General features: G+C 49.0%; 2 protein-coding genes across 3 annotated transcripts in view; one reads left to right on the plus strand and one right to left on the minus strand.

Moving 5' to 3' along the window:
- Positions 1-3,599, plus strand: part of LOC140914503 (hyaluronidase-4-like) — a 31,975-nt gene extending 28,376 nt beyond the window's left edge. Inside the window, exon 4 of the mRNA XM_073352467.1 lies at positions 2,641-3,599. Coding sequence (XP_073208568.1) covers positions 2,641-3,033 — 393 coding nt within the window. The 3' untranslated portion in view covers positions 3,034-3,599. The remainder of the gene's footprint in view (positions 1-2,640) is intronic.
- Positions 3,600-7,524: 3,925 nt separating this feature from the next.
- TWF2 (twinfilin actin binding protein 2) overlaps positions 7,525-19,595 on the minus strand; it is a 73,779-nt gene continuing 61,708 nt past the window's right edge. For both annotated transcript variants that reach the window (XM_073352468.1, XM_073352469.1), the window contains exons 6-9: positions 14,950-15,075; positions 14,653-14,803; positions 13,759-13,880; positions 7,525-12,646 (exon numbers count right to left, since the gene is read on the minus strand). In XM_073352468.1, coding sequence (XP_073208569.1) covers positions 12,479-12,646; positions 13,759-13,880; positions 14,653-14,803; positions 14,950-15,075 — 567 coding nt within the window. In that variant the 3' untranslated portion in view covers positions 7,525-12,478. The remainder of the gene's footprint in view (positions 12,647-13,758; positions 13,881-14,652; positions 14,804-14,949; positions 15,076-19,595) is intronic.

Here is a 19,595-nt window from a genome sequence, read left to right on the forward strand (position 1 = left end):
TGTTATGTACATTTGAGCTGGCCCTAGGAGTGCTTGGGGCGACACGGGGCAGATCCAGCTTCCAGCAGTGGCAGCAAACTGGCCAAGGACTGAGTAGGCTGTTGAAAGTGAGCTCCTTGCACCAACGATCCCTACTCTTAAGGGCTGAGGTGGGGCCCAGCACCTGCCAGCTAAATGCCAGTTGTTGCTAGAAGGTGGGTGAGGGTTTAAGGTAACATTTTTTTCACTAGAGGCTGGCCTGAGACCTGCCAGCTCATCACAGGGGCAAGCAAACAGCTCTTGGAGGTTAACTGCAGCTTGGTACACCGGTTTGGAATTGGAGCAGACAGCTTGCTGTGAAGGGAACTACAGCCCATTAAATAAAAAGAGAAGCTGGTGTTCTGCTTAAGGCACTGAACTAGGCCTCAGGAGAGCTGGCTTCAATTTCCAGGGCAGTTACAGAGACCCCGTGTAACCTTGGGCAAGTCACTTAATCTCCTTGCCTCAATTTCCCCTCTGCAACATGAGGATAGCAGCACTGCCTGTGGCTGTCTTGTCTATTATTAAATTCTTCAGAGCAGGGCCTGGCAAGTTAGCTTGGGATGATCTATTTGCCATAAACCCACACTGATCCCCTCTTTTTAATTCTTTATTAACAGAGTATACAACGGCCATTCGCCCAGAATTGAAGTCAGGCTGACAGGCCTACAATTATTCAGCTCATCCCATTAACCCTTCTTCAGTACGGGCATAACAGTAGCTTTCTTCCAGACCCATGGAGCTTGGTCCCTGTTCCAAGATTTATTAAGAATCAACAATGGATGCAAATGATAAAGAGCTGCTGGTTTAAAGATGTCTAACTTTAGTAGTTGCTGTTTAACATCCTCCTTAATTGCTTGTTATTAGTCTTCCAGCAGCAACAAGAGGCCTCAGCTGGATCGCTATGGGCTCCTGCGCCCAGTTGAGGTCTTTTAGGTACTCCTAGCAGACTAACAACAACAACCCTGAGGAGAGAAATTAAAAGTAATTTACATTTTCAAATGGGATTACTCAATTCCACAATTGAAAAAGGATACACTGCTTTAAAAAAAAAAAAGAGATCTAATAACAAATAGGAAAAAAAGAAGGGATGGTGATAGCAATTAATGTAAATTAGAAGCCACACATTTTAGAAGATTGATAAGGGAAGCAAAAAAAACCATGAGAGGAAATCTATTGCCAAAAGAGTTAAGGACAGCAAGGAGATTTTTAAATATCAGGAACAAAAGAAATCTTAACAATGGTATTCAGCTATTACTAGGTGGAAATGGTAGAATTGTCAATAGTAATGCAGAAAAGGCCCAACTATTCAAAAATATGTCTGTTCTGTATTTGAGAACAAGCCAGATGATGTACTGATGATTATGGAATACTTTCCATTCTAAATGAAGGCGGCTATTGAACAGCACCCCCTAAAGCCAGGCACTCTTAAAATCAGCAGACCCAGCCCATTTCCACCCAATACTTTTAAAAGATCTCTCTGGACCCTTAATGTTGATTTTTTAATGACTCTTGGAATACCGGGGAAGTTCCAGAAGACTGGACGGAAGCTAACATTGTTTCTGTATTTCAGGGTAAAACAGGGTGACCCAACTAATTATAGGCCTGTCACCCAGAATTTGATCCCAACCAAAATATTGGAACGGCTGATAAGGGACTCAAAGAATTTAAAGGAGGGTAATTTAACCACTGCCCATCAACATGGTTTATGGAAAATGGCTCTTGTCAAACTAACTGGGGATATTAACTTGATACTGCATTACAAGTTTGGCTGATAAATAGAGTTGATGTTCTATACTTAGACCTATGTAAGGCATTTGACTTGGTACCACATAGTATTTTGATTAAGAAATTAGAATGATACAAAATCAGCATGGCACATGTTAAATTGATTAAAAGCTGGCTAGCTGTTTAATTACATTTTGGAACTTGGGAATCATCATCAAGTGGGTTGTCTGTTGTGAGGTCCTGCAGAGATGGTTCTTGGAGTAGGAGGTTATATTACCTTTCTATTTGGCAATGAAGTAATTTCAGTGTGACAGCTACTGGAATACTGTGCCCAGTTCTAGTGTCCTGAATTCAAGACAGATGTGGATGAATTGGAGAGGGCTCAGAGAAGAGCTGCAAGAATGATTGCAGGAGTGGAAAATATGCCTTACAGTGACTGAGCTCCTGGAGTCTGTCTATTTAGCTCATCACGGTGAAGGGGTGACTTGATCACAGTGTATAAGTACCTACAGGGGCAACAGAAATTTAATAGAGGGTTCTTCAACATAGCAGACAAAGCGATAAGATCCAATGGCTGAAAATTGATGCCAGACAAATTCAGAGTAGAAATAAGGCATTTTTTTAATAGGAGGGTAATTAACCATACCAAGGGTTGTGGTGGATTCTCTAGAACTAGAAGTTTTAAAGTCAAGCCTGGATGCTTTTTCTAAAAGATCTGGTCTAGTTCAGTCACAGCTTTTGGACTTGAAGCAAGAATTTAATCCAGGGAAGTCCTATGGCCTGTGTTATATGGGTGGTCAGGCAGGATGATCACACTGGTTCTCTTCTGGCCATAGAATCTAGAATAGCACAGCCTGTCTCTGGTGCATAACTGCTTTAATTTTCCTTCTCCAGCCCAACTGTGTAAAGATCCAGAAATACCTGACTGGCACCTTAGGCCCTTACATCATCAATGTGACCAAGGCAACCAAACTCTGCAGCCAGTTTGTCTGCAACAACCATGGCCGCTGCCTTCGCAGGAAGATGGATTCGGACAGCTACCTGCACCTGGACGCGAGCTCCTTCCAGATCCGAGTGGACAGAGCCACCCACGGACCGCATGTGTCCGTGAAAGGAGCCCTCACCACCCAGCAGAGGGACAGGATGAAACAAGAGTTCACATGTCACTGCTACCAGGGCTGGAGTGGGGAACACTGCCATTCCCAGGGGCAGAGCAACCGGCTCTGGGCATGGGACCTGGGCATCCCCATGGTGGTGATGTCTGCAATATGGACGTGGGGCATGTGACCCACTTTTGCAACAAATTATTTTCCATGTGAATTTGTGAAGCCTGTGACATGACGTGAACCCCGGAAAAAGGAATGACAAGGAAGGAGGAAAAACAGCAGCAGGTTCTGTGCATTGGCAAGAGGTCTGGAAAGTTTCCAGACATTTGTGAATCCCACCAGCTCCCATGACCCCCTGTACATGACCCCTCCTTCCGCAAAGGGGGTGACACAGTGTAGATTTTTCCCAGCATTCTTTGCAATATTTGCAGGGTGCTATCACATTCCTCACTTAATTCAGTGACTTTCTACCAGCACAGAAGCAGCTTTAAAAATATTTATGGTGCAAATTTTCCTGAATCACAGCCAGACAAAGAACAGTTTTCTATTGCTCCTTTTTGAAATATCACGCTGGTCAGGATTAGCTGTTTACAATAGAGTTACCAATGGCCACACTCTTGCCTCTTCAAGAACCATAAACATATTTAAATACATTCCTATTTATATGCAGAGTGGACTTATCCTACTCAGATTGTTTTTAGGTGCCTTCCCAATGTGACCGGTGCTATTTTAACTCCTGGATGTGCGTGTGGTGGTGTTCTCCCTCTCTTTAAGAGTGTGGGCTGATTTTTTTTAAATTAAATATTTTCCATGTGAATACCACGTTTGTGGCATACAAGCCTGGCCCCTGACTGCTCCACCTAGCCTGGAAGTGCAAGCTGCCCCAGGAATCATCTCCAGCCTAGCTTGGAGCAATCCCCTTAGAGATGGGCAGCAAAGCTGCTAACTGAAGAGGACTCCTGTCCACTAGGAAGCGCCATGAGACTAGGGAGGAGACTTTCCAAGGGCAGTCAGCCACCCAACTCCCTTTGAATTTACCTCCCTTAGGCACCTTTAAACAGCCCAGCCTAAACTCTCTTCCCACAGGGTACCTCCCCCTGAACAAAGGCTGAAGTGGTTTGAGTCGTGGGAATTCTTTACTCACCTAACCAGGAGATTGCCTCTGACTCCATTTTAGGTAGTCCAGCATCAGAAGACGCTTAGGCCATGTCTACACTATTAAGTTCTGTAGGCTTAACTACATCAGTCTGGGGTATGAAAAAACCACTCCCCCCAGCCGACATAGCTATGCCAGTAAAACCCCTAGACACAGCTACGCCACAGCAGAGAGCTGCTGCTGTCATAGCTAATGTCCTTTGGAGAGGTGGTGTTCTGACACTGGCAGAAAACCCCCTTCTCTTACCATCCATTACAGCCACACGAGGGGCTCCTTTAGTATAGCTATGCCAGGAAAGCATTTACAGCATAGACAAGGCCTCAGTTGCCCCCCACCCCCAAACAATAGCACTGCAAGACTTCCTTTCCTGTTGCAGACTGCCCTGGAGCTATATCACCCCTATGGAGAGTCAATGAAAACATTCCACTTAGTTAACCACAGCTGACACATTTACACCTTCTATCACTCCATGGCATCAGGGTGTGCTCAACATGGGCCAGTCCAGGAGACATTAGGAAGCATGAAGGGGGTCAGGGCAGAAGATACAAGAGCTCAGTCACCCACCCGTGAGATTGAGGCATTTGTCCTTACAACAAAAGAATGGGGGTATCATTTCCCACAGTGCTTTAAATTCTCAGCAGAGACTCAACAGAGCACACAGAGTACAGCTACTCCTCCCCATTAGCCTGGACACAGGCAGCCAGGCTTGGGCCTTGAGCCAGTCTCTTGCTACCACTGCACCTTGTCTGAACCAGGGGAATCACTAATGAGCAGTTGAAAAAGGTTGAAATTAGGGTTGAAAAAGGCAAGCTGGAGATACTGCACCAGTTGAGCTAATCAGTTTATTCCTGCTTGAAAAAGGGGTAAATACCAAATTGGTACAAACCCTGCCTTACCTTTGTCTACACTTAGAGTTCATCTGGACTCTGATTTAAAAGGGGACAGTTAGACACGTTAGACACATTCTATAACTCTAGAGTAGACGAGACAGCCTAGACTTCAATGTGAGTTAATTGGTAGACAGGAACCCAAGCCTATACCCTCGGATTCAGCTCCACCCATTTAGAGCGTGTTAAAATAGACAGGGTCTTGTCTACACTAGTTTTAGAACATGCTAGCCAGCACCTTTGAATGATGCACCTTCAAACTCTAATCAGCTTGTCCACAGCCAGCTGCTCAAACTGGGTTCTTCCTGAAGGTAAACTCGGTCAGCTCAAACCACGGTTGTATTTTAGTCACCCTGGCCACACCCTTTAAAAGCATGGAGAACAGAGTGGAGAGTCAGGTCTGGGCCACCCCTGGGAACTCTGACAGGCACAAGTTTGAGAGGGCATTTGGAAACCCACTGCAGAGGGGGCCCTGCCTCTAGCACAAGCTGGAATCTGCTCCCTCTCTGTGTACTGGAGCTCGCACTTCTAGGCCCAGGCCTTCCAGGAAACTGGAGCAGGGTTAATAATAATAATAATGCAGTGACGTGCTTAGAGCAATTAATTTGATCCTCCTGATGTTTTGCTGCCTGAATGCCCAGCCTCCTTTTCCACAAGGATTTCAAATACTCGTTTGACCTAGGGCCCATAGTTTTACTACTCACCCATCTGCTCTGGCCCCTCGCCCACTGCCTTCCTCTGCTGCATACAGCTGAGCCTGTCCACACTAGCACACTGACTATGCTGGGGGATTGTGTGGGAATCAGAGTGCGCCTCAGCTGTGTTACAGCATGGCATGGGAGTAGAGCGAACGAGTGGTCACAGCCACGCTCCTGCCGAGTTACACATCCTGACCCCGGGAAGCTACATGAGCATGGGACAGTCACACAGGCTCCACCCACAACACTTATGTACAAGGTGACAGTGGGTCTACCTAGGTCTGTATATACAGAGAGCGCAAGCTTCCAGGCTTCACTCGCAGTGTGGGTGTCATATTAGTGTCCTTTTAATCCTTACACGGGGTCAACAACAGAGCTTCCTCTCAGAACTAAGTGGACGATAGGTGAGCTAGAACAGACTCCAGCTCAGCTACCCATCACTACACCACACAGCTAATTAGTCAAACTAGTCTGGCAGTGCCTCAAGCAGATCTGTTATGAAAATGCCATTTATAGCCCCTTCTCCGATTACAACTGCACCAAAATAAGTGCCCCAGCCCGCCACCAGCAACCTCGAGTGTCTTAAGCATTCTGTTGTATGGGAACTACAGCAGGGTCAGAACTAGCCCAGTTCTATTTGAACCACTATAGCCTTTGGGATGCTGCTCTTTAAAGGACAGTTGTCCGGACCCTGAGTTGGACTAAGGGTCCTTGCAGTCTTAGTATCACAAAGCAGAGCCGATGCTTTTTAAAACTGTTAAAGGATAACTTTGTACAGCCCTCTCCCCTGGGGAAATTGTTCTGTTACAAGTCGTTCAAGAGGAAGTCTCCATGAATCACCAGCGCAATAGCTGTACAGCATCTGGTCTAGAGAGATGACTGCCATGAAAGTGATTCTTCTCCAGCCCAAAGCTGGGAAAGAAAGGCATCATTTAGAGCAAGGAGCTAGGTAGCTGATGTTAGCCTAGTCCAGGAAATAAGTGGATGGAAAGCGGAGCTATAAAAGCCACCAGATCCTTGATAGAGTACGCGGACTTGAAGCTGCAGATACACAGAGCTCTTTGGGGCAGGGAATATATCCTCATATACATTTGTCTAGGGTCTATCACAATAGAGACCCAGTCTTGAGGGGGGCTTTGGTCATTACTGTAATATAAAATACTGAACAAGAGTATCCACCCAGAGACTTTATGACGTGTAAGAGAAGAGTCCTACAGAACGTAGTAGCAAAGGAAATGGAGTTTTTAAATCAACTCACAGAATTCTAAAGCAGGGACAATTTTAAAAAAACTCATCAAGTTCTAGGGGGCAATTTAAAAGCTCTATTGGAAAGACTTAAGTCCCATGGGTTTCTTAGGGTAGTTTCCACCTGGGAACTAGCCCCCTTCTTATAGGTTAAGTAGATTTTTAGAGAGGATGTAGAACAGACATGAATTATCTTGCTTCAACATTGCTAGCAGCTAAAAGTTACCCTGACTAGGAGAGAGAGTTAACGATTATTTAAGAGGGGCAGAGGAGAAGGAACGAGAATTTCCAAAAGTCAGTCTGGTTTGGTTTCTCCCTTCCTATCCTAAAGTTTTCTACTGAGGAATTCAGCTCTGGCAATGTTTTGAAGAAATATAACTAAATTCCATGTTTTTACAGTGACTTGGAAGAAGATGGCAAAATAAACTAGCAAACCTAAGTGAAGCAGCTGCTAGGGGGAGAAACAACGGAGAGTTTATATTACAAATTGCAGCATTACAGTGTAGACTTCAGAACATTCATTTCATCCCTGGTACCGTCACTGCACCTAGGGCTTTTGCAAGGTGAATTACGGGCCTGACCTGGCACCTGTCAAGTGTGGGTGCACCAGGCCCTACCCAGGAAGGACTGTGTTAGCGCGAGGCAGGGTGCGATAGCTAGAGATCTTCCACTCGAACCACAGCAAATTGTTTTAAAAATATTTTATTCTTTAGAAAATACAGTGTTGAAGACAGTGTGTTCTGCTTCTCCTCGGCCCAAGCTAAAACCCACACTGCCGCCCAGCCTGCTCCCCCTCTCCCGCACAGGCTACGTCTGCCACGTGGCTATCGCTGGTTCAGCTGCGCAGCGGCAGCTCTTGTGCACATAAGGCAAAGGCCACTTCTAGCACATGACCTGGCAATTTTATCACCATGACCTACTGGTAAAATCTCCAGAAGCTGACAGAATCTTGCCTAGGGCTGCCCCTGCTGCAGCTGTAAAGACTGATAGCACCACTAGAAAATTTCCCCCTAAAAATCCTTAGTGTAGACAAGCTCACAGTACTAGCGATGTGTGCCGTTTGGGTAGGCACTGGAGGACTCATAGGAACCCTGAGAAATCCCCCATCCTCCTACAGAAAAGGCTCATGTCCAGTTACCCTTAACCATGCAGTTGGCAGCTGAGATAGCCCCCAGATCAAAATCAATTCCATTTGGTGCTGGTTGTACCAAGAATTTCACCATTCAGCAACATCTGGATGGCCTATGTGACACCCAGGACAGACTGGAAACTAGGTCTTCATAGATTTGGCGTCCTCAGGACAGAAACCAACCCGATAGCATCCTAGCAGGAGGAATGAGCACCTCAGCCCATTGCTCCCACACATGCCAGCTCTGAGTTGGCCTGACTAACCCCGAGAATGTTTAAGCTGGTGTAGAAGGGGACTCAGAAGGCCTACAGAGCCGCCCTATGGTAGGGACTGATGGAGTTATTCAGAGGGCAGAGAGTTCATGGAATGAGCTCTGTGGTCCCACTCTCCACCCCATCTGTCTCTCTAGGGAAGGATCAGAGAATGTGACTCCAAGGCTGCTGTGACATCTACACAGTAGCCTAAGGAGCTCAGGACAGTTCCATCAGTGTGCCCTCCCTAAAAAAGCAACTTGAGGGCAGAGTGGGGGTAGGTGGTCCTTCCTTCAACTCAAAGGAAATGGGGGTGAGGGAAGGAACTACTGCAGACAGCCCCATTGTGGAAGTGGCAGACAGACAATCTTCAGGCTACATGACTCCTTTAAGTTCCTCAATGAGCCTCCGAAGATCCCAGACACTTTCCATGCCCAAGGCCTGCCAGACATCATTCCCAAACATCTGGTGGTCAGAGTCAACAACTCCACCCCAGGCACAAATTTAGAGGGGGGAGAAAAGTGGCTTCATGGTTACCCCTTCATCCCACATGATTCCAGTTACTCCAGGACCAGAATTTGCCTTGCATGGGGTTACTTTATGGAACAAGCAGGGCATGGAGGGGAAGTAGTGACGCTGGCTACGGGCTCTCTCTTCCTTCACTGAAGTTCTGATAGGTCCTATAGCTACATTTGATCTGGACCTTCGCCGTTACTACATGACAATATTTTGCATCAATAGAGCACAACAATGGGATCAAAACTAACTGACGAGCCCAAACAACATAAGGTCTAGATACAGTCTGGGTGATCTAGTTTACATTGTAGACTCTTTTCTAAAATGGATTAACTTTTTTCTAAAATGGGGGAGAGACTTAGGAGACGGACATCAGTGAATAGGTCAACAGCTACCATCACCCCAGATATACTTAGCGCCTACAAGATGACCAGGTCTCCATGTCTTTTCCTGGGATCAAGGGTGGCCAGAAGCATGTAATCCAACACTTCCCAAACACTTCCCATGAACCCTCCATGCCCAGAGGAGGATGTGGAGATCAATTCCTCGCTCAGTGAAAGAGACTAATAATCTAACACAGCTGTTCCAGCACTTGCTGTCCTGGCCTACTATAAGCTCCTGAAAAGTGGATTGTGCGCACATTCCTGATGGAATGAGATAACATGAGGCACCAACATGACAAATTAACCCCCTGCCTTGACAGAACACACACAGATCACTTATTCACTGGATCTCACCGTGGCAGAGGGATGCCCTGGCAGGTGTTAGTGTCCCACAGCACAATATAAAACATGGGTGGAATAGGTCCTTGCATGCATAGGATACCCACCCCATATGTGGACCCTTTCACATAACTTTCCCAAAGGTACAGAGCTATGGTACAGATAGGCAGACAGTTCAGCAACATCCAGAAATGTCAGCAATGGCTGTGCAATTAGAACAGGAGCCACAGAAGATGCAACTACATCACTTCACGAGGAAAGCAGGAGTCCAGGTCTGTAAAGCCATTGACCTCTAGAGAGAGGGAGGAAGGGATACTTCTCTCCCTCCCACATGGCTGGATATTTCATGGTTTGGTCACAAGAGAATCCCACTGACTAGTTCCCATCACTCTTGGCAGGAAACACAAGAGTTCTACTGAAAAGCCAGGGAGGTGAAAACCCAGCTCAGACTGGGACCTGTTGGATAGTCTGTGCTTGGGAAGGTGAGTGAGGCCCCTAAGCTAAAATCCCTGGCAATGACTGCCTATGTCTCCTGCCAGGTCAAGACTTACCCCTAACCCACTGACAGGCATCAGGAAGTCGGCTGCCCCAACGCTGCCATGATCCGCTCCAGGCGGTAAGGCCAGTAGCCAAACTCTTGGGGGCTAAAGGACTGCTGAAAACCTAGCAACAAGGAGACAGATGGGCTGAGCCAGGGGGCTGGTAAAATCCCTTCCTCACCACCTCCCTGTCTTGCGCTGTACACCAAGCCACCACCATTTCCTGCCCGGAAGGGACGAGCTGACTTCAATCCAGACTCTTCCTCCTCAGGGACTGGGACGATCCCTGCTGCAGAAAAATCAACATGGCTGACAGCTCCTTCAAAAGTTTCCATGGCAGCCAAGAGAACAAAAATAAACAATGGCTTCGAGTCTAATGGAACAGACTGTGTAGAAAGGCCGAGTCCCCTCAGATGTGATACAAACAGACGAATCAGAGGCTGCCTAGGGGGTGGAATGACGTGTGCATTAAATATTGTGACCCATAGGAACAAACATCTACTAGGTGGATTTTCAAAAACTGCAACTCTTCCCCCTTTCCCAGCAACTGTCCTGACACTCTAATATGGCCTGGACAGCACAGCACATGCTCCTTCCTCATCACCACCACAGCTCACCTCACCTTTCCTCATGGGCCACTGCTCTCACCTCTGTCCCTGGGAAACCCTCTTCCTAGACACCTCTTCGCCCAACCTGGTTTACGTGGATCTACAACAGTCTTTTTCAGGCACCAAGCGCTCCCGGTCAGGGTGAACGGACAGCCCTGCTAACCAGAGTGCAGAATGCAACAGATAAACCTGCTGCTGTTAATGTTCCCACAGTCCAGCAAAGCCGCACCGTTAATGATCAGCGTGACCGCGTACTGTAGCCCACAGCTATAAGTGGCTACCCCCTCTACCCTGGTGGATGAGTGCAGTGCTGGAATGAAGGATGGGGATGCAACTGCTGGGCATAACGAAAGGTTAAACCATCGCGTGAGGATGAATGAGGTTATGGGTGGACTGGGATGCATAATGCACACCAGGTTGGCTGTGGGTTGCTACCCTGTGTTCAGAAGTCCCTGTGGCTTTGGACAGTGAATTCAGGACTGAATGAGTGTCAGAGGTTCAGGAGTGGATCTTGGTGGTAGGATGGTAATGCAGCCGTGGGCTGGGAGTGAGGGTCACAAGATACATTCCTGCACCAGTGTGGTACGGTGAGGCAGCCCAGAGCCAGGTACTGGAGATCATGCGTCCAGTGGATCTGCCTGGGTTCAGCTCCACTGGACCCATGATCTAGTGAGGTGGCTGGAGCTGCGAGAGGATCAAAGCCCAGGCAAAGAAGAGCTGCCAGCAGGGGTTGATGGCTCAGGGCTAGCCTCCCTTGTCCTCTCAACTCAGCTGTCATGAAGCAAACCTGAGACAAAGGGAAAACAGCACTTGGTTTAACTGCCTGCCAGAGAATTTCACACATCACAGGTAGGATACAGCTTGAAATGTCTTTAGTAGAGCAGAATCCAGTGCCACAGACCTAGGACAGAGGGTTGCTTCTTCTGGGCTGCTCTGTCAGAAAAACCAATGGATGGAAATGGAGGTGACAAGAAGAGCCTTCATACCTGGATACACAAATCCAAGGCAAATCATGGACTGTGAAACACACAGAACAGCTCTCCGCAAGCCACAGCCTTTCCGCCCACAGGTGAGGAACTGCCTGGCTTTCACTCACCTAGGCAGCATGCCATTGCTCTTGGGGGGTGCTGATCACAGACCACCTGCCCCTTGAGTGCATTCACGCCAAGCCTGCCAGCCTCAGGGTGAAGTTGCCCTACTGTTGTTGGGAATGCCAGGGCAGCGTTCCTGCCCCATGTTCCCCAGATCCCACACACCAGTAGAGCTGCTGGGCCCCTTCCTCAGGGAAGCAGCCGTCTGGCACATATGTACCAGGGCACAGGCTAGCTGAGGAGACTGTTCCACAGAGGGGAGTTGTCAAGATTTAGGGACTTGGACACAGAGAGCAGAGGTCTGTAGCAACACATTCAAGGCGAGGGGGAAAGCCTTTGGCTTTCACCATCAGATCAATCCCAACCAGGATTTAATTCCAAGTCCGCTGCATAACATGGCTTATTGGTAAGTGAGCCCTTCAAACAGTGCAGGCACCAGGTAAACCAGGTCACAAGGCAGGTCAAGTCACAAGAGCATCAGTTTAAACCTCATTTCAGACTAGAACAACCATTCTGCTCAGGAATTACACAACAAAAGAGCGAGGAGGAAAGAAAATAAAAACACCCACAGACCCCTGCCCCCAGATTCTTTGCCCCCCCCCCCCCACTCCCCAAATGAAGCCAGGTGTTCATGATTTTACTAAAGAAGAGGGGGAGGGAAAGCCTTTCTGGGTTCAGTGGGCAGGCTCAGAAGTAGAGACGTGGATCCCGTGGAAACGACCCTTCTGGGTTCCATCGGAAGTTCACAGGCCTGTTCCTGACCCAGCTTCCTGCCCTTTGGGATCTAACTGTCCTCGCCGTTCTCCCCTGGCCCTTTGATCAGTCGCTTCTGTCCCCGTTTCCCCACGGGGCCCCTGGGCTTGGCGAATGCCTGCTTGAAGGCATGCTGCTTGGGGTGGACCTCGTCGTACAGGAACTCCGCAGTCAGCTCGGCTCCGTCGTCAATCTCGATCTGGCACACAAATGGCACAGGAGGGGGGGGATTAACTCCACAACACTGGTTTCTGATGCCCTCGAGCCATTGTGAGGAGAGAACGGGGGCCTTCTCCCCCCTCAGCTCTGAGACAAAAGCCCCTCACCTCTGCACCTTGATGACCCATGGAGGAAAACCAACTCCCTCCTTCCCACTCACAGTGTCCTCTCCACTCCCATCATCTGGCTGGGCTCAGGGAGCTGAGACTTCTTGTTCTTCAGAGCCATATGGCTTCCTGGGGCATCACTGACACAATCGCCATGCTCTAGACAGCCCTTGGCGGGAAGCAGTTACCTTGGCACCATGCCACCAGCCAGCCTCTCCACCATACATTCAAAATGCTTGCTCTGTGGCTGTCCGCGGGACCGTGGCAACGGATATGACAGACAACACCCCTAACACCTACACATCAGTGCAGGTGAACGCTAGTTCAGATTTGCACCCGCTGTGAGGGGATGAATCAAAGGGCACCAGATCCTCGCAGTGAAAGTCCATGAAAAGCAGGAGGAGGAAGGACAGGGGCAGCCAACAGCCTCACATAGCTGAGCTGGTGCCTGACACCCAAGAGGCAAGATTTCAGGCCAGACAGAAAACCCATCTCAGACCCCAAAATAAGCCCAACCTCCATTGATTTGATGCTGGTTTTTAAATCAGACATTTGAGATGGGAAAAGACTTATGAAGTCCTCTAGTCCAGTGTTTCTCCCCATCCCTGACATCTCCCTGAGGCAGCAAGCCAGTCTCTGGGATCCAAAAGGCTGAGAAACACTGTTCTAGTCTATCCCTGAGGAAACAGTGCTGCATTGGCCCCTTCAGTACATTCTCCTGTACACTCCCCAGGCCACCCTGAAATGACTCAAGAGATGGGGCTTTCGCTACTTCTCTTAGACGTCGGTAGGACAGCGCCTTTGGATGTTCACCTTAAATGTTCCCTTGCTCAACTCTCAGGTGGGTTCCCTTTGGAACACCCAACAATTTCACTGTCCTCCAGAGAATGGCAGAAAGGTGTGTATCTGCTCTCTCTGTTGTCCAGCTGGGGGGCATGACCTGCTGGCCTAGTGTTAGGGGACAAGGCAGGAAACACAGATTTACCTTCTTTGTAATCTCCAGGGAGAACTCCTGCTCCACAGTGTCGAGCAGCCGGCTCTTGCAGCTGGAGTACAGCATACGCTCCTTAATGCCACACCTGTACCCGGGCATGGAATAGATGAACACTGCAAGAGAGCGAGACAGTCAACATAACCCCAGCCTCAGATGTTGAGGAACATCTGCAAACGGAGATCCAGCAGTGAGAATCCAGCCCTAGATCCCGCCCAGCTCGGCCCTGCATGCCCACAAGAGTGCCACACATGTAGTCCCGTGCCAAGCTCGCTACCACAGACAGGACTGAGACAGCAAACCTACCATGGAGAGGAAACGAGGGGAGGGGGAGAACACACAAAACACCAAGAGACTTCTGTAGCCAAACAGCTTCCTCCTCCGAGGACTAAACATTCCGGTGCCAGCAACCAGGCTGCCCCAGATACATCCTTGGCATTGGCTTCCATAGCACTTCTTCAGTATCAGTGTGGGTCAGGGGTCCTGGTTTAAAGGGGGCTTCTGCTGGCATGCGAGGCGCTGGTGGCAGGTGAGTGGGCAAACGCCCTTCAACGGAAGGGCATGAATGGGAACTGGTTCAAGATCCCCAAACAGCTGCGGGTAAAGAACGGCATGGCGAGAACAAAACGTATAGCTATCTGCCTGCCAGGATGACAGCAGGCCAGCAAAGGCATCCGCCTACTGACTCATTCACTGGAATAGCAGTGGCCCGTGCGGAGGGGAAGGTAGGCTTGGCTCCAGCCAGAGATTACACAGGTACTGCACATGTGGGCAGAACATAGAGCAACGCCACATCTGCCCAGGGCAGGGGGGGACTGGGGTCCGACCCAGGCGTTGTCTCTCCTAGAGGGTACTGGTCGAGAGGGCTGAGCACCGTGCAGAGCTTACCCACAGACTCCAGGTAGTCTCCCTCATGAGAGTGCTTATACAGGAAGAAATGATAGCGAGCAGAGTCCTGGGGGATCCTTCTGGGGAGGTCTGCTAGCTCCGTGGCATTGGTATGGACCAGGTCAATAGTCTCCCGCTCAAGATCCAGTTTCTGGTTAAAGGGGAGAAGGGGAAGGGAGAAAGAGTTCAGAGTAAAACACTGAAATCAACGCTCAGAGGCTCAGCAGACTCAAGGAGAGCCTGGGCAGGAGTTGGGGGAACTGAAAAGTGCAAGGGAGACGGCCACTGCCTCCTTACCAGCTGGATGTAATTGATTTTCTTCTGCTTTAACAACTGGATGGCCTGCTGCGCATCAGCCTGCAGTGGGAAAGCCAGGCCCTGCAGAGTCTGATGTTTACTCTCCACACTGATCTCGGTCTTCACCTGGGAACAGAGACCCCAACGTCAGACTCGACCGAGACGAAGCCACCAAGGAGGAGGAGGAGAGGGGTTGGATAAAGGGAACAAAAAAAACCAAACACAAACTGCTACTTTAACCCAGCCAGGATGGGTCACTCACAGCTCACTGAGCAATAGGATCTCCCGGGGAGCCCTCGCCGGGAGAGCAGTGCCTGCCAGGATGGCATGCCCACTGAGCACCAGTGCATGCAAAACCAGCTGCAGTGCTTTCCAGGCTGATCAAAGCTGATTGATTCCAGCAGGGGGAACACCCTTTGCTTTGCCTCATTGAGAACATTAACCCCAGGAAGAAGGGTCATGGCCTAGCTGGCCAGTGCATGTTGTGTGAGAAACCAGCCCCAGAGAACATAGGGGGCCAGGGCTGCAGTGAGGAGTGATTCTGAGCAGCCCACGGACACCCAGCCAGCAGAAGCGCTCCAGAATCCTTGCAACTGACCAAGAGACTGTACACTCCCATCCCGGACACACGGGCGTCCCCCTGTCGTGGGCCCTCGAGGCTGCACTATTGCAATATGCTGCCCCTGGGGAGGGCCCTGAAGGCCACCTGGAAACAACAGCTGGTGCAACATGGAGAGTCCCACCTGCTTAGTGCAGCAAACCATCCGGACATCACACTAACTCTGCCGGACCAGGTACAAGTCAGTGTCTTGCTGCTGATCTCTCAGGTCCTAAAAGGACACGAGGCACTCAGCCCCTGTGGCAACTATATTCAACGGGGACAAGGAAACTCCTTCCCACTGGTGCCTGGGACAGGGCACTCTCCGAAGAGGGCCCTCCGCTATGGGATTCACCACCGATGGAGATCATGTTGAGCCTAGGGCTTGCCACCATTAACAAGAAGCAAGACAGGCCACTTTCAACACCTCTCCTCTTAAGGTCAAGGGGATGACCCCGCTAAGGGCTTGAGGAACTAATCTCAGAGATTGCACCAGTAAGGAAGCTGCTGAGAAGCAAAGGGAGAAGGGATAGTAGATTTCCTCTTCCCCAACCTTAGGATTCACAAGAACGTTAAAGCTAAGCAAGCAACTCAGACACCACCATCACAAGCACCTTAAGACATACCATGTAATAAAGTAGGTGGGTTATTGACCTAGAAACCCCTCATGTCCCTCATTCTCATTTGAACTTCTTCAGAATTCAGTAGCACCAGCCTGTTGCCCAGGATCTTGAGAGAGGCAGGAGAGATTCCAAGCCTGCTGCACCCTTCAAACCGATACATTTACATGGACATACAGGGGAGAGTCCTAGTGAAAAGTCACAGATGCCACAATGCCAACAAAATTCAATATAGTCATCTAACTTCACTAGAATTCTCAGTTTTCTAATAAAAATACAGCTGTCAGACAGCCAACACTAAATCAAAACACCAGGCACTGGGCTGCTTATCACAATGGAAATTTAAGACTTCCCAAGGCAGGGGGATTCTTTGGTCTCAAGCAGCCCTGCTGTTCATTCTGGAGGGCTGGTTCAGAGATTTACGTGGCCATGTGAAGTGAGAGGCAAGGACCACAGAGAATCTACTCTGAATTCCACCCGGGGAGAACCATCTTCCCACAGACTTTCCAGGGCAACTTATTCACGTGGGCTGCTGTGTTCAGAGAAAGGTCTCAATGATGAGTTTTCCCCACAGCTAATCCCTGCCTAAGTGGATGAGTGGTGAGGAAAGTTTTCACTGGGGGAGATGCCCTCAGCTCATCATTGCTCATGGCTGGTTATAAATAACTGGGTGCATGAGAGAGACAATCAAGCACACGGGATTCTGCAGCTGTCATTGGGGAAACTTCAAATGAAACAGGAATGGGAAGTGACTGTGGTATTTTCTTGCTCAAACTGTATTTCCATTCTCTAGCATTTGGGGGGTTATGGTCCATATTTCTCAGCCACAAAAACCCCTTGTTGCACAATGGCTTTAGCCAGTTTTGCCATGCAAGGACATCTTCAATAGAGCTCTGAGGAGAATCTGCTTAGGGTCTCATGAGACGGCAACATCCTCGGTTGCCGGGTCCTCTACTGCCATCCCAGGACTTGCTCTGCAACTCTCCAGCTTTGTTCTGTGCTTGTACAGCACCCAGCACAATGTGGTCCTGGGGTTCCCAGGCGCTACTGCAATAAATAATCTCTCCTCCAAATTTTGGTGTTTTATGACATAGCAAGATTTTGCTTGCGATTTTTCATTCTCAATACAGGCTTCCAATGAACAATCGACTGTGATGTTTGTGCACCATTAGTTCTGGATAAAATAAGTGGATCCCCCATCCCCCACTGAGAATGCCACAGGTGATAGTGAAAATCTCTCAGAGCAAGCCCTGGAAAGTGGAGGTAAGCAGCAGGCACATGGCCCCTTATGTTAAAGTCTTACAGCGGACCACCCTAACAAGGAATACTCTGCATCAACAAATCCACTCTCCAGTGCACCCAAATCCACTTCAAGGGGGGGGGGGGGGGAGGAAGCAAAGGAATCTCAGATTTTTCCATTGGAAATTCAACCTCCCCCCCCCGCCCCCCGCACCAGGTAGCTTACTCTTCACATCTCTCTCAGCAGTGTGAGAGGCGCTGCTCAGAGTACAGCTTCCGTGTGCAAGTGTTTAAAAAGAAGAGACAAAAATCCCACTCAGGAGAGGAGGTGAAGAATGAGAGAAGAAAGAATCCCTCAGACACAGCTCAAAGCACAACACAACACAGCGTACCTCCTCAGGGCTGGGGAATTCTACCAGCGCGGGGCAGCACCAACAGCCCACTACTATCTGTCACATGGAATACAGGGAGACGGAGCCACGTCAGTGACGGAGAAGGCAGAGGAGAGAATGGCTCTCTGAAAAGCCTCACACGCGCTTCAGCTCAGTGACTAGAGGCTGCTAAGCACCGAGAATACCGAATGTGCTCTGAAAGCCATGTTGGAAAGGCTGCCTCCCATTGGGGCGCAAGGGCTGTTCCACTCTAGCTGGCCCTGGTTGTACAGTGGTTTCCATTGTGACTCCCAGATTCAGCTGCTAGCAGCTTTCTGAAAACACCCATCTTTCAGGCTCAGGCTCTGCTTCCAGGGGAAGGTATTTTACTTGAGCAAAGATGGTTCAGCCATTTTTGAGTGAGGAAAAAATCACTCCGCACTTTCCCTTAATAAACAATGACTTTTTAAAATAAGTGACAGTACAGCCAAAATGGCTTCGAGCCGACGGATGAAAAGCACCAGGGAAATAGTCACCTCTGCGTACCAGCGCACAGCCAGACCTCACAGGGACATGGGTTTGATTTGGTGGAGTTATCCACATTTGCAAATTGCATACTGAGCAGTCAGAGTGACTTTTGTGTGTGCTAATCTTTACAGCGCTGCAAACCAGCGAGATTGTGTGTGCCACAATCTATTACTGATAACACTGTTAAGCACTTTTCAGCCATAGTGCTTTATACAAGGGAGGCAAGTAACATTATCCTTTTTATACAGATGGGGAAACTAAGGCATTCGAGAGATTAAGTGACTTGCCCACGGTCACACAAGGTTAGGGACAGAGCAGGAACTAGAAGTCAGGTCTGTCAGACACACACTGAATGTACTCCCTGAATCACTCAGAAGTGACCAGGAACCCTTCACAAAGGGGAGTATCTGGTAAATGATACCCCCCCCCTTGCTTTCCACCCCAAACGTTGCCCCCTTGGGAAAATGTGCACAGCAGGGCTGGAAGCATGGAGATCCCACTTCTTCCTGCCCTAAAGTGATTCTCTGGCCTTCACAACCCTTATTTAGTGACACCTCAGAGAAAGAGGAACAGGTGCAAAGAAGAGCTACCAGGATGATCAGGGGAATGGTGGGCCTATCCTACGAGAGGAGAGCTTGGCTCCTTCAGGCTAGCAAAAAGACGACTGAGGCAATATTGCTGCTTTCTATAAATACATCAGGGTAAATATCAGGGAGGGTGAAGAGCTATTTAAACTAAAGGACAAAGTTGGCACAAGAACAAATGGATATTAACTGGCCATCAGCAAACTCAGGCTGGAAGTTAGAACATTTATAACCATGAGGGGGGTGAGGTTCAACAGCCCTGCAGCTCACTTCTGGTTTATGTCTTATGGTCCTAAAAGCTCATGCTTCAGAACTTCAGCAGGAGGGATCAGACTAACCCACTCCACCCTGTATATTCGGTTTGTTTTTTATATCTCCTTCCTCTGAAGCATCAGGGATGGCCATGGCTGGAGAGGAAGGCCAGGGCTCTGAGGTGAACAAAAGGATTCTGTGTCTCAGGTGCTGGACTGGCTGGTTCTTGCCCACATGCTCAGTGTCTAACTGATGGCTACATGTGGGGTTGGGAAGGAATTTCCCCCCGCGTCAGATTGGCAGTGACCTTGGGCGTCTTTCCCCTTTGCAGGTCAGTTGCCAGGATTATCAGAGTATAACTCATTTCATTGTCTCCCTGCTGCAGCAGGGGCCTTGGGCACTGGTGGACTTTGGTCCCTCCTATTCTCTGCCTGTGGAATACAACCATCTAGTC

The sequence above is a fragment of the Lepidochelys kempii genome, chromosome 7 (genome assembly GCF_965140265.1).
Source record: "Lepidochelys kempii isolate rLepKem1 chromosome 7, rLepKem1.hap2, whole genome shotgun sequence".
NCBI classification, from domain to species: Eukaryota; Metazoa; Chordata; order Testudines; family Cheloniidae; genus Lepidochelys; species Lepidochelys kempii.